At 37.3% G+C, this 12988-nt stretch overlaps 1 protein-coding gene and 1 pseudogene across 1 annotated transcript; one reads left to right on the forward strand and one right to left on the reverse strand.

Moving 5' to 3' along the window:
• The first annotated feature begins 6774 nt into the window (after positions 1 to 6774).
• LOC147550717 (secreted RxLR effector protein 161 pseudogene) lies at positions 6775 to 7503 on the forward strand (annotated as a pseudogene).
• A 681-nt stretch (positions 7504 to 8184) lies between these two features.
• On the reverse strand, positions 8185 to 11358 carry LOC147550718 (uncharacterized). Its single transcript, XM_086668488.1, has 3 exons — positions 10188 to 11358; positions 9728 to 9808; positions 8185 to 9632 (listed from the first exon to the last, which is right to left on the reverse strand). The coding sequence occupies exons 1-3, from the start codon at positions 11356 to 11358 to the stop codon at positions 8185 to 8187; spliced, it is 2700 nt and encodes an 899-aa protein (XP_086524614.1).
• Positions 11359 to 12988: the final 1630 nt, after the last annotated feature.

Here is a 12988-nt window from a genome sequence, read left to right on the forward strand (position 1 = left end):
CCAAACGACCCAACTTTGGGTGATCAAATGGGTGATAAGTGAGTGAGCATGATCTGGGTGATTTGGGCGATATGGGAATCGATTTGGGCGATTTGGGAATCGATATGGCGATCAAGGCGGCAATGAATGGCCAACAACAAGGGGAAACATCTCTTCTTGTTACATCAGGGTCCATAGGAGTTTAAATATTATTTTAAGAGTTAAACTTCAAATATTAGTTGTTTACTTCTCTTCTTTATCTTCACCAAACACCACCATTATTTTTAAATTAAAACTGTAAATAATTTAAACGAAAGGTACATTTACTTAAAAATTTTAAATATTAAAACGAAAGTTATATACTTTTAAGATTAAAACTTTAAATATTAAAACTTGAAAGATTAAAACTTTAAATATTAAAAATTTTAAGATTAAAACTTTAAATTAAAACTTTTAAGATTAAAATTTTAAATTTAAAAACTTTAAATTTTAAAAATTTTAAGATTAGAACTTTAAATATTAAAACTTGTAAGATTAAAACTTTAAATAATTAAAAAGAAAGTTACAAAAACTTTAAATATTAAAAGGAAAGTTATATTATTTTAAGATTAAAACTTTAAATAATTGTAGAGGTAGAGAATAAGTAAGTTGTTACTTAGGAAGGAAGAAATGACCCCTTATGGTGGAGACCAAGTGGATCATGGGCTCATGGCGGTAATGGCCAACAACAAGGGTAACAACATCTCTTCTTCCTAACTAATTAAATCCTGCTTCTATTATCTAAAGCAGATAATTCTGGTATAATGCCATTTACAGTATGATGAAGTAGTTCCTATGAACCCTGATGTAACAATTCATGTGCAATTCCTAACTAATTAAATCCCTACACGACCATTATTTTTATATTAAAACTGTAAATAATTAAAACGAAAGGTACATTTACTTAAAAACTTTAAATATTAAAACGAAAGTTATATTCTTTTTAAGATTAAAACTTTAAATATTAAAACATTAAAAATTAAAACTTTAAATATTAAAATTCTTAAGATTAAAATTTTAAATTAAAACTTTTAAAATTAAAATTTTAAATTTAATAACTTTAATATTAAAACTTTAAATTTTAAAATTTTTAAGATTAGAACTTTAAATATTAAAAATTTTAAGATTAAAACTTTAAATAATTAAAAAGAAAGTTACATTCACTTAAAACCTTTAAATATTAAAAGGAAAGTTATATTATTTTAAGATTAAAACTTTAAATAATTGTGGAGGTAGAGAATACGTAAGTTGTTACTTAGGAAGAAAGAAATGACCCCTTGTGGTGGAGACCAAGTGGATCAAGGCGGCAATGGCCAACAACAAGGGAGTAACAATATCTCTTCTTTCAAAGTATTTCAACTTTATTCTACTGTAAATGGTATCATAGCTGACCAATCTGATTTAGATACTAGAAGTAAAAATTGCACATGAGTTGTTACATCGCAGTCTATGGGAGTTTTATGGATCTTTTGTTAAAACATTTTTGGATATATGATATATGAATTGTTGTAGGAGTGAATGGATCTTTTAGACATCTAGATTATATGATATGAATTGTTAAGTAAAAATTGCTCGGGCAGACCTTCAAGGTCCTCCGGCGAAGGGTAACCCCCTTCGCCGGAGTTTAGAGAGAGAGAGAGAGGGAGGTGAAAAAAAATTTTCTTGAGAGAGAGAAAGAGGAGAGATGAAATTTTTTTTTTTTTTTTTTTAGGTTTGAAGGTCGCCGGCCAGAAAATTGGTCGGCCGGCGACCTTCCCGGAGAAGATGATGAGTTGGCTGGTTTTAACGAGGTGGCAGAGAGAGAAATTAGTGCATCCTAGTGCTAGTGACTTGTTTCCTTTCTTTACTTCTGTTTTTTTTATTTTTGAACTAGTTTTCAAGTCCTTGGTCAAATCTGGAGATATTCCTGGAGCATTATCTAGTCAGTAAGTAGTTTACTAAGTCTTAGTTTAGTGGAGTATATTTAGGAGAAAATGGTTTAGTCGATTGAGCTTATTCAGGAGGTAGTTTAGAGTTTCTTATTACTATAAATATTAGGACTGTAACTCTGTTTTTAATCATCCTTAATAAAGTCTGAGTTTCATCATTTCTTATTTCCATAAAGCTTAGGATCTTTGATTTGTTACATGGTAACAGAGCTAAGGTGCTGAGAAGGAGTTTGGTTTTATTCCTAAGTCAACGTATTTGTTAATAGTTGTCTCAAAATGAATGGTGGAAATGGTTCTTCTCAAGGTGGTGTTGATAAGTTGGTCGGTAGCAACTACAACTATTGGAAGTTGTGCATGGAAGCTTATTTCTGGTGTTGAAACGGTAATTCCAGAGGACACTCCGCATAGTGTTGATGTTTGGCGAATGTGGAAAATCAAGTGTGTTTGTCATGGCTGCATGACAAGAATCTTCCTAGGGAACTATTGGCAGAATCTATTTAATGTGCTTGTCATGTCATAAATCGATTTCCCTCATGGCCAGGTAAAGATGTATCTCCTTTTGAAGCACTTTATAACATTAAGCCAAATGTAAATCACTTTAGAGTATTTGGTTCAGTTTGTTATGTTCATATTCCTAAAAGTAGTCGAACTAAACTTGATCCAAAGGCCAGAAAATGCATTTTGTTGGATATGACCCTCTAAGAAAAGGTTAGCGATGTATGAATCCTGAAACGAAGCAATATATTACCTCTCGGGATGTGATATTCGATGGTGTCAAGTTATTTTGCCGTTTCTGATGTGGGGATTAATACTACCTCTCTTGAGCCATTTTCTAATGATACCACTTCTATACAAAGAGGAAGTAGTAGTCCATCAAGAGGAATACATAATCAGCAAGATACACCTATTACTTCTACAGAAACAGGGGGTAGCAGTTCATCACAAGGAGTACATGAACAACAAGATACAACTATTAGTCGAAGACCAACCGGAGAAAGAAGACAACCTGATTATTTGACTGATTATGAAGTTCACTTGAACTACTCTACTGTGACTTCTTGTTTCTTGATGGGATTGACAGGTAATGATGAACCTTTGTGTTATAAAGAAGCTCAAAAATCTGCTGAAGCAAATGAATGGACAGCTGCTATGCAAGAAGAGATTAAAGCTTTACAAAAAAACGATACATGGGAATTAATACCCAAACCAAAAGATGTGGAGTTAATAACTTGTAAATGGGTGTACAAGTTAAAGAAGAAGGTAGATGGAACAATTGATAGGTATAAAGCTCGCCTCGTTGCACGTGGATTTTCTCAGCAATATGGGTTGGATTATGAAGAAACCTTCAGCCTGGTTGCTAAGATGGTAACGGTACGAATTATTATTTCATTGACAACATGCAATGAATGGAAAATGTGGCAGCTTGATGTAAAGAATGCATTCTTATATGGTGAACTTGATCGTGATATCTTTATGGAGTGATGTGGCGTGAAAATGTCACATTTAGGTCACTTAACTTTGATTAGTTAGTTCTTTTCGAGTTTTATTTCTAATTATTTATGTGTTTTTATTGCTAGGTAGTTTATTTGGGGTTTGGCGTGTAATTCGGAATAAAGAGAGCGAATTATCACAGAGTTAATTCCTATATGGCCCCTACTTTGTGACCAGCTTCCTTTATGACCCCCTTTTTTTCGTAAATTCAAATATGGGCCCCTTTTTTTATGTAATTGTCCTAACTACCCTTCTTAATTCTAAATTTAAAACATTTAAAAAAACTTATTTCCACCTCAACCCACCTCACCCCTCTCTCTCTACAACTCACCCCTCTCTCTCTCTCCAACTCACCTCTCTCTCTCTCTCCAACTCACCCCTCTCTCTCCAACTCACCTTCATCTTCTCCGATTGAAGTCGTCGGCCGGAGATTTTTCCGGCCGGCGACTTCCCAAAAAAAAAAAAAAAAAAAAATTTCTCTCATCTCTCTCTCTCTCTAAAAATCCGGCGAAGGGGGTTTCCCTTCGCCGGAAGCCGTGAACAGACCCCCTTCGCCGGATTTTTAGAGAGAGAGAGAGATGAGAGAAATTTTTTTTTTGGGAAGTCGCCGGCCGGAAAAATCTCCGGCCGGCGACTTCAATCGGAGAAGATTAAGGTGAGTTGGAGAGAGAGGGGTGAGTTGGAGAGAGAGAGAGGTGAGTTGGAGAGAGAGAGAGGGGTGAGTTGTAGAGAGAGATGAGGTGGAGAGAGAGAGGGGTGAGGTGGAAATAAGTTTTTTTAAATGTTTTAAATTTAGAATTAAGAAGGGTAGTTAGGACAATTACATCAAAAAAGGGGGCCATATTTGAATTTACGAAAAAAAGGGGGCCATAAAGGAAGCTGGTCACAAAGTAGGGGGCCATATAGGAATTAACTCATTATCACATTTTCATCTTATGCGGCAAAAGGGAAGAAAAGAGCACCAGGGGTATTTTGGTCAAAATCAGAAGTCAAACAACGAGTGAAGTCAATGACGAGTCCGACGGTGAAAATGGAAGTTGATTCGGAGTTCGGACGGAGAAGTTGTGAAGGAAAGAAGCCGAGGTTCGGTCTTGAAACAAGGATTCGATGAAGGCACTCCCTTGCTTTAGAAAGAAGCCCAACCAAAGAGCCCAAAGAGGAAGAGAACAATAGAGATTCTATGGGCACCCTTTTTGGTCCAAGTCAAAAGTCTTTTATGATGGACAAAGTCAAGGGTTTGAAGTAGTCTAAAGACTTAGTCAAACTTTGACTAAGTCTAGGGTTTGACTCAAGTTAGAGAAAAGGGGTCAAAGACACTATTCATCATCTCCTAGCTTTGGGAAAAAGAAAAAAAGAAGGAGAGAGAGGGTGGCTAGGGTTGGTGTTCTTGGTTGCTAGAGAGAGAGCTTGAAAGAGAGGGTTTTGAAAGAGCAAGAGGGAAAGAGAGAAGGAGCCGGCCAAGCTAGGCCGGCCATCACCAAGGCCGGCCAAAGCTTGGTCGGACAAGTCGCGGGAACAGCAGCAGCCAAGTCGCGCCGGGCAAGTCGCGGGAAGCACAATAGCTGCACGGCCGGGAAGGAGCAGCAGCACGTTCCACGGGAACAGCAGCACGTTCCACGGGAGCTGCTGTTCTTCATGGGAGCTACTGCAGACGCATCCAGCAGCAGCTCGGACGGCCTCCACCTGCTCGGACTTCACGGGATGTGCTCGGTAAACCTCATACGAAGGCACGGGACGCATCTTCATGCTCGGGACTGCCGGATCTAGCACGGGACAGCACCTCTTGGTCGGATTTTGATGACTTGGCCGGATTTGTGTTAATGCTTTGGCCGGACTTTTCTAGGGTTTCCGGCAACTTTCTCGGTCGGAAACCTTAGGGCTTTTACTCCTCATGTTGTTGGCTAGCTACCCATGTGGTTTGATTTGGTTTTTGATTAAAAGTGATTAGAGAGAGAAAACTTGGTGAAGCTTTAATAAAGGTTGTGTTCTAAATGGAGAAGATGATGGTGGTCGCTATGGGGAACCTAGAAAATTGCTAGGGGGAGATCGGCTGCAACTAAAAACTCATATTTTCCGACGATCCTAGCCTCGAACCACATCGAAAAAGGTGGATTCTTTCATCATTTTCATTCCATTTCTTATTGAATCACCATGTTTAGCTAACCTTAGTGTGTCGATTATATGAGATGAAATGTGATGAATTCGTGATTATTTATGGGATGATTTAATGTTTTGATAATAAATTGATGTTCTCTTATTTCGATTACTTGTGTCAATTGTTTTTCATGTGTCTTATCAAGTACTTCGCATAGTTAATCGATTAGGCAAAGTGATCGATCTCGATCGTAGTCTACGTCCAAATTTCATGTGTCTTGTCATGCACTTCGCATAGTTAGGCGGCTAGACGACATTTTCGATGATTCGTTTTTAATCGTCTAGGAAGTTTGTTTGACTAAGTATTATCTCCGGACATACGTAGTGCTTATGAACGTCCACCTTAGGAATCGAGACTAGATTTACATTAATCCATTCGATTGGACCGTACATAGTTATAGGTTTATTATCATGGAATCCCGGACTTCGACACCTCGCTCACTTATTTGTCTCTCGACTTTTGTTGCTTCCCGACTCTTGTTCCTTCGACTCTTTTCTCGAATCTCTCTCGCCCGTTTACATTGATAATTTAGTTTGTTTTACTTACTTTATTTTCTTATTGCTTATTCGATTATAAAACTCCTCATTTACCTTTGTTCCCTTTTCGTCTTAGTCTAAGTTAGCTAGTAACACTTAAACCGACGAATAAGACCCTTCAATATCCAAACAACTTTCCTATCCTTGGATCGCTCCCGGTTTTGCCGGATTACTACTTGATACCTCCGCTTGGGTGTGCAACCTTTTCAGGTGCATCATGGAGCAGCCACAACAATTTGGTTCACAAGAGTATCCAAATCACGTGTGCCGACTTAAGAAGGCATTGTATGGCCTTAAGCAAGCTCCACGAGCCTGGTATGGTCAAATCTCATAACATCTATCTTTCTGTGGTTTTATTTCTTCAAACTCAGATCCTAGTTTATTCGTCAAGGTCACCTCATCTATGTTTACTGTACTTATTTTATATGTTGATGATATGATTATCATGGGAAATGATAATGCTGAAATTTCACGTCTTCGTGATGAGTTATCTATTCGTTTTAAAATGAAGAATCTAGGTGAGGCCCACTATTTCCTTGGCCTAGAAATTGTCAAAACAGATGGATATTTTGTGTCTCAAGAGTTGTATGCCACAAAGTCGCTGAATCGTTTTGGTATGTGAGATGCAATACCAACATCCACACCGATGGAACCACAACTCAAACTACAGAAAATTGAAGGAGAGGCACTAGATGACGCAACAAAGTATCATCAGATTGTAGGTAGCTTGTTTTACCTAACTATCACAAGACCTGACTTAGTATATTCTGTTGGAGTTGTATGTCAATTTATGGAGAACCCTTGTGTTGGTCACTTTATAGCAGCAAAGCGAATACTTCGTTATGTAAAAGGCACACTGCAGTTTGGTCTTCTCATTAAACCAGATGTACCTTTCTCTTTACATGGTTATGTAGATGTTGATTGGGTTGGAGACATCATAGATCCGCGCTCAACTACAGGGTACTATTTTGGTATTGGCTCTGCTGTAGTTTCTTGGTGCAGCAAGAAGCAACAGACTGTAGCTCTTTCAAGCACAGAAGCTGAATACATAACAGCAACTATGGTCACTCAGGAATGTATTTGGCTTAAGAGACTTCTTCAAGATATTGGAGTTCTTATGGATTACCAAATCCCCATTAGTTGTGATAATGAAAGCACAATCAAACTCGACGGTAATCCATTGTTTCATGCTCGCACAAAACATATAGAAATTCATCACCATTTTGTTCGAGAAAAAGTGTTGAATAAAGAGATCTTACTGAAGAAGATAACAACCAATGATCAAGTTGTTGATGTGTTTACCAAAACTCTTCCACGACCTAAGTTTGAAAAGATTTGTCGTACTCTTTGTATTGTTATCGTGAGTCTACACTAAGGGGGAGTGTTACAAATTAGTGCATCCTAGTGCTAGTTACGTGTTTCCTTTCTTTACTTTTTTTTTTTTTATGTTTGAACTAGTTTTCAAGTCCTTGGTCAAATCTGGAGATATTTTAGGAGCATTATCTAGTCAGTAAGTAGTTTACTAAGTCTTAGTTTAGTGGAGTATATTTAGGAGAAAATGGTTTAGTCGATTGAGCTTATTCAGGAGGTAGTTTAGAGTTTCTTATTATTATAAATATTTGGACTGTAACTTTGTTTTTAATCATCATTGATAAAGTCTGAGTTTCATCATTTCTTATTTCTATAAAGCTGAGGATCTTTGATTTGTTACAATCTCTTCTTAATATGATTCAAGTAAATAAGTATGAATGATAATCCGAACTTAAACTACACAAAAGAAAAAAGTGTAGGCATGAGTAATTTGTGGGTGTGAGAGAGTGAGGGCGAGAACCATTCAGTGTTGGAGAGCTGGTTAGGGCATTTGGGCAAGGAGAAGTTATGGTGGTTGAGATCCACTGAAGTGGTTGATACATGGGAGGAAAGAACAATACACAGAAGTGGAGAGGGAGGGAGTGGTGAGGTGAGTATAGAGAGGGTATATTGTTTTTTTTTTTCTTTTTGTTGAAGTGGGTATATTGTTTTTTTTTTCTTGTTAATAACTTTCATAAATTAAAACTTAAACGAGTACACTATTGCAATACATATTAATTAAAAAAGAAGGAACTACAGTCCAGGACTTCGACTTCTTCTGCTTTCTCGCCCATTTTGCCAGTTTGTCAGCTTTATCGTTCAGAAGTCTATTAGTGTAGCTGAATTGCACATTGTCCATTCCACTCTTAGCTTCTTCGATCTTCTTTACATGAATGGCCTTTCTTCGATCTTTGAGATGATTGATGAGGTTAATATTGTCGCTCTCTATTATGATATTACTGTATTTATTCTTTTCAGCCCAGATGAGTCCCTTTAAAATGGCAACAGCTTCTCCTTCTTCACTATTCCTTACTCTTTCCACGGTCACGGATGCTCCCATAAACTTTGAATCCGCGTTATGTACTATAACACCAATACCAGCGTTTTCCACCATAGAGGTGAAAGATGCATCAACGTTGATCTTGACGTAGGGGGCTTTTGGCGGGTTCCATTTAGTTGCTTTGGGAATGTTTATTTTGATCTTATCTATAGGTTTTTCAGGGAAACTTTTGATATTGTTTATGACAGTTTTTGGGTCCGTAATCGTATTTTGGAAGCACTTATCACATCTCATTTTCCATATATTCCAAAGAATCGTAGCAAAGTGATTACTAGTAGCAGTAGAGCTGCTCTGGGTCGAGTCTTGCCAAGTGAAAATCCAATTTATGATTGATCTGATATTTTCTGAGATGACATTAAAGTAGAACCAGATGTTTTTTGCCATCGGGCAGTGTAAAAGAGCGTGCTCCATGGTTTCAGGTACTGCACATTTTGGGCACAACATGTCATTCCCAATATACTTTCCTATCCTATTTTTAACCGGTAAAGCTTTGGTGCAAATTTTCCATATGAAGAGTTGGATTCGAGGAATAGAGGGGATCTCCCAAATGAATTTCCAATTATGATTATTGGTTGGATTATCGGTATTGTTATTTCTAAGATGGTAATACATAGACTTGATAGTGAAGTTTCCAGAGTTTGTTAATTGCCATTTGAGTTGATCTTTCCCGTTACTGTCAATGGGAATCGCTTTTATCATGTATCTAGTATTCTCATCGAAAGTTTCTATTAAAATGTGCTCATTCCATGTATCGTTCGTAATGAGTTGGGAAACCTTAATAAGGTTTGAGTTAAAACTATTTTGAGGCGGGGAGTTAATAGTAGGAATCCATCTGTCCGTCCAGATATTGATATCATTCCCCGAATGTGTTTCCAAGCATGAAAGTTCATTCACTTTATCATAATATTTGTTTATATTTTTCCATATCCAAGAGTTGTGAGATTTAACTCGCCCTGGAATGTCTGTATTGGGATAATATTTAGCTTTTAGCAGCTGCACCCAAGATGCATTAGGTTCTGTGCGTAATCTCCACGCTAGCTTACTGAGAAAAGCTTTATTGTCTAACTCCGGAAGATGTAACCCCAGACCTCCATCTTTTTTAGGCAATAGAGTTCCAAGCTTTAGTGCAAATTCCTTTAGACTTACCCCACCAGAAAGACTTTTGAATAGTCATTATGCGTTTACTTACACTCTTTGGGAGTGCAAAGCATTGCATCTGGTATCGAGGTACGGCTGCCGCGACTGCAGAAATCACCACCGTACGGCCTGCCTGAGAAAGAAAAGAGTGATTCCATTTGTTAAGCTTTTTATTGATCTGCTCTATCAGATCGTTAAAGACTTTTGTTTTGGTAGCCCCAATAAATAGCTGTGCTCCTAAGTATTTCTCCGATGCCGACGCATATTTGACTTTGAGAGCTCTGGTAATCATCCTTTTGAATTTGGGGTGAGAGTTCTTGAAGAAGAAAATATTAGATTTACTGTAATTGATCATTTGCCCCGAAGATTCACAAAAATTCGTAGAAGATTCTTTAGATTGGCTATATTATCTAAGGAGTTTCTGCCGAAAATGATACAGTCGTCCGCGAATAAGAGATGAGTCAGAACTAACTCTGGATTACTAGTCGGGAAGCCCAGGAAAGAAGAATTACCTGCGTTTGTGGAGATGAGCCTGCTAAGACCTTCCATAGCCAATGTGAAGAGAAAAGGTGAAAGGGGGTCTCCTTGTCTAATACCTCTGGAAGGATAGAATTTGAGACCTGGGCTGCCATTAATGAGAACCGCCATGGAAGAAGTTGAGATGCAAGAGTTGATCATGTTGATCCAATGATCCGCATAGCCCAATTTCCTCATGATATCTACTAGGAAATTCCATTCGATCCTATCGAACGCTTTAGACATATCCAATTTGAGGCCGAAGTAATCTTTGTTTCCTTTCATCTTTTTAAATGAGTGGATGATTTCCTGCGCCATGATGATGTTGTCTGATATTTGCCTACCTGGGACATAAGCAGATTGAAAAGGCGATATAATATCGGTTAAGGTTTCTTTGAATCTATCGGCCAGGATTTTGGTGATAATCTTATAAGTAGTGTTTAGGAGACTGATAGGACGATAGTCTGCCGGAATCTGAGGTGCAGTGGTTTTGGGAATAAGACAAATATTTGTGTGATTTGTGTATTCGGGAAGATGAGCAGTATCAAAGAAATTGGTGACCATCATGTAGATATCCTGGTTAATCGTATCCCAATTGGACTGAAAAAAGAAAGGAGGGAAACCATCGGGCCCCGGAGCAGCGTCTTTCTTTAAACACTTAATGGCTTCATCAATTTCCGATCTATCCGGGATTCTTGTCAACTCAAGATTCTGAAAATCCGAGATAGAGGTATTGAAAAGATCACTAATCTGATGATTCATACTAGTATTGTCAGTGGTACTTATATTTAAAAGGTGAGATGAGACGGTGTTTTGAATATCATTAATATTTTCCTGCCAATTCCCCGTATTATCTTTAATAGCCAGGATACGATTGTTACGGTTTTTATAAATCGCTTGAGAGTGGAAATATTTTGTGTTGTTGTCTCCTAGCGTAACGAAGTTGTTTCGTGATTTTTCCTTCCACATGCTTTCTTGCAGTTTGTAAAGCTCCTCAAGCCTCTTACTAAGGCCGATATAATCATCATGACAATTACAAAGCTGCATCGAAGCCACAATGTTATTAATGTTATTTTCAATATTGCCAAAGACATGCTTATTCCACTGAGTGAGATATTGGTGGGTCATACAACACCCCACCCCTTTCTCTCTCATTTTGTTTGCCATGACCATGATTCTCTTGAATGGAGGAGAACCCAAATATTTGGTTGAATAAGGCAAAATGACTAATCAACCCAAAATTACAATAATAATGCAAAATATCATTCCAAACCATTAAAAAAATTACAAATCAGTCTAAGTTGGGTTAAGTACAAAAAAAAAATAGTCTTTTTTGTTGAAAGTTTCACAACATTAAAACTTAAGAGTACCATTACAATACATATTACAAAGAAAATGAGGAAAATATTTTCATATTTTAGATCTATTTCTCCTTCTTGTTCATTTCGCCAGCTTGCCCGCTTAAATGTTTTGATTTCGATTTATGTGGTTGAATTTGACATTATGTAGCCTTTTCTGCATCTCCTTCACTTTACGCATGTGAATCATTGATTGCCACTGGATTTTGTGTCTTGGATTTTTCAGATACTGTATCAGGTTGATATTGTCACTTTCGATGATGTCTTTGTAATTGAGTTCTTCCGCCCAAGCGATGCCCTTAAGAATAGCTATTGCTTCACTTTCTTCACCGTTTCTTGCTCGAGTTGTGTGCACTTTCGCTTCCATGAATTTTGACTGATAGTTATGAATAATCAAACTAGTTCCAAATATTAGTATTAATATCAACAAAAGACGCATCAACATTTATTTTTATATAAGGTAGATAGAGGGATTGCCATTTTCCAACTGTTCTTTTCTAAGGTTTCTTCAGAATACTATTCATTTTTGGAAAAGTCATAATTAGTTTTATTACTGCGCTAGTAGTATTTATCATATGTTTGAAGCAGTGACCACATCTTGCCTTCCATATATGCCATAGAATAGTAACAAAGTGTATGTCATTAGAGGTACTACTGGTTTGTGCTGGGTCTTGCGATATGGAGTTAATGTTCGTAGATAAGATGTTAAAGTGGAACCATATGCTTTTCGCAAAAGGACAGTGAAATCATGCATGTTTAATATATAAACTCAATTTCTGTACAATTCAGATATGTGTATATATTTCCAATGAATTTACTAATCCGCTCACAGACTGGTAAGGCTCCGGAGCAACATTTCAAGAGAAAGATATGAATATGGGGGATAGTGTGGATGAACCAAATGAAGTTCCGATTGATGGAGGGTGGGGATTATGGATGAGACTCAGATGTTGATACATAGATTTAACTGAAAAGTTTCCAGATTGAGTGAGTTTCCATTTCATCTGATCAGGGCCCTCAATCTGAAGGGGAATAGCTTTAATCAAGTTACACGTAGGATCATCAAAGTTAACGATAAGGGTCTCCTCACTCCATTGGTTATTGCTAATTAGTCGAGAAACAGTAACAAGGTTAGAATTCGTACTATTATTAAACGGCCCTTGAGTATCCGGGATCCAATTATCCTTCCAGATATTGATTTGTTCTCCCGTGTGCACTTCCCACGTTATCTGGTTTGCAATGATATCATAATGTTTCCTGATTACTTTCCAGTTCCAAGAATGATGGCTTAGCAAGACCTGGAACATCAGAGTGTCGAGGCTGAGTAGAAGAGATTGAGTATGTGCTTAAGATTAGGTCATTAGGTGTGGAAGTCACATCTGGAAGTTCAAGTGGTAAAATACGTCATGACATTTAATATTCGAGTTGTTGATGTCGAA

This window comes from Eschscholzia californica, unplaced genomic scaffold (genome assembly GCF_041429995.1).
Source record: "Eschscholzia californica isolate CP2 unplaced genomic scaffold, dmEscCali1.0.p SCAF_3, whole genome shotgun sequence".
NCBI lineage: Eukaryota > Viridiplantae > Streptophyta > Magnoliopsida > Ranunculales > Papaveraceae > Eschscholzia > Eschscholzia californica.

Excerpts from the sequence above, each read along its gene's own strand:
- LOC147550718 (XM_086668488.1), bottom strand. The coding sequence starts at position 11,358 with ATGGCAAACAAAATGAGAGAGAAAGGGGTGGGGTGTTGTATGACCCAC. Across the intron at positions 9,809-10,187 it reads GCTCATCTCCACAAACGCAG|GCAGGCCGTACGGTGGTGAT; the intron begins GTAATTCTTCTT and ends TTTCTTTCTCAG. Across the intron at positions 9,633-9,727 it reads GCTTTGCACTCCCAAAGAGT|ATGGAGGTCTGGGGTTACAT; the intron begins GTAAGTAAACGC and ends TGCCTAAAAAAG.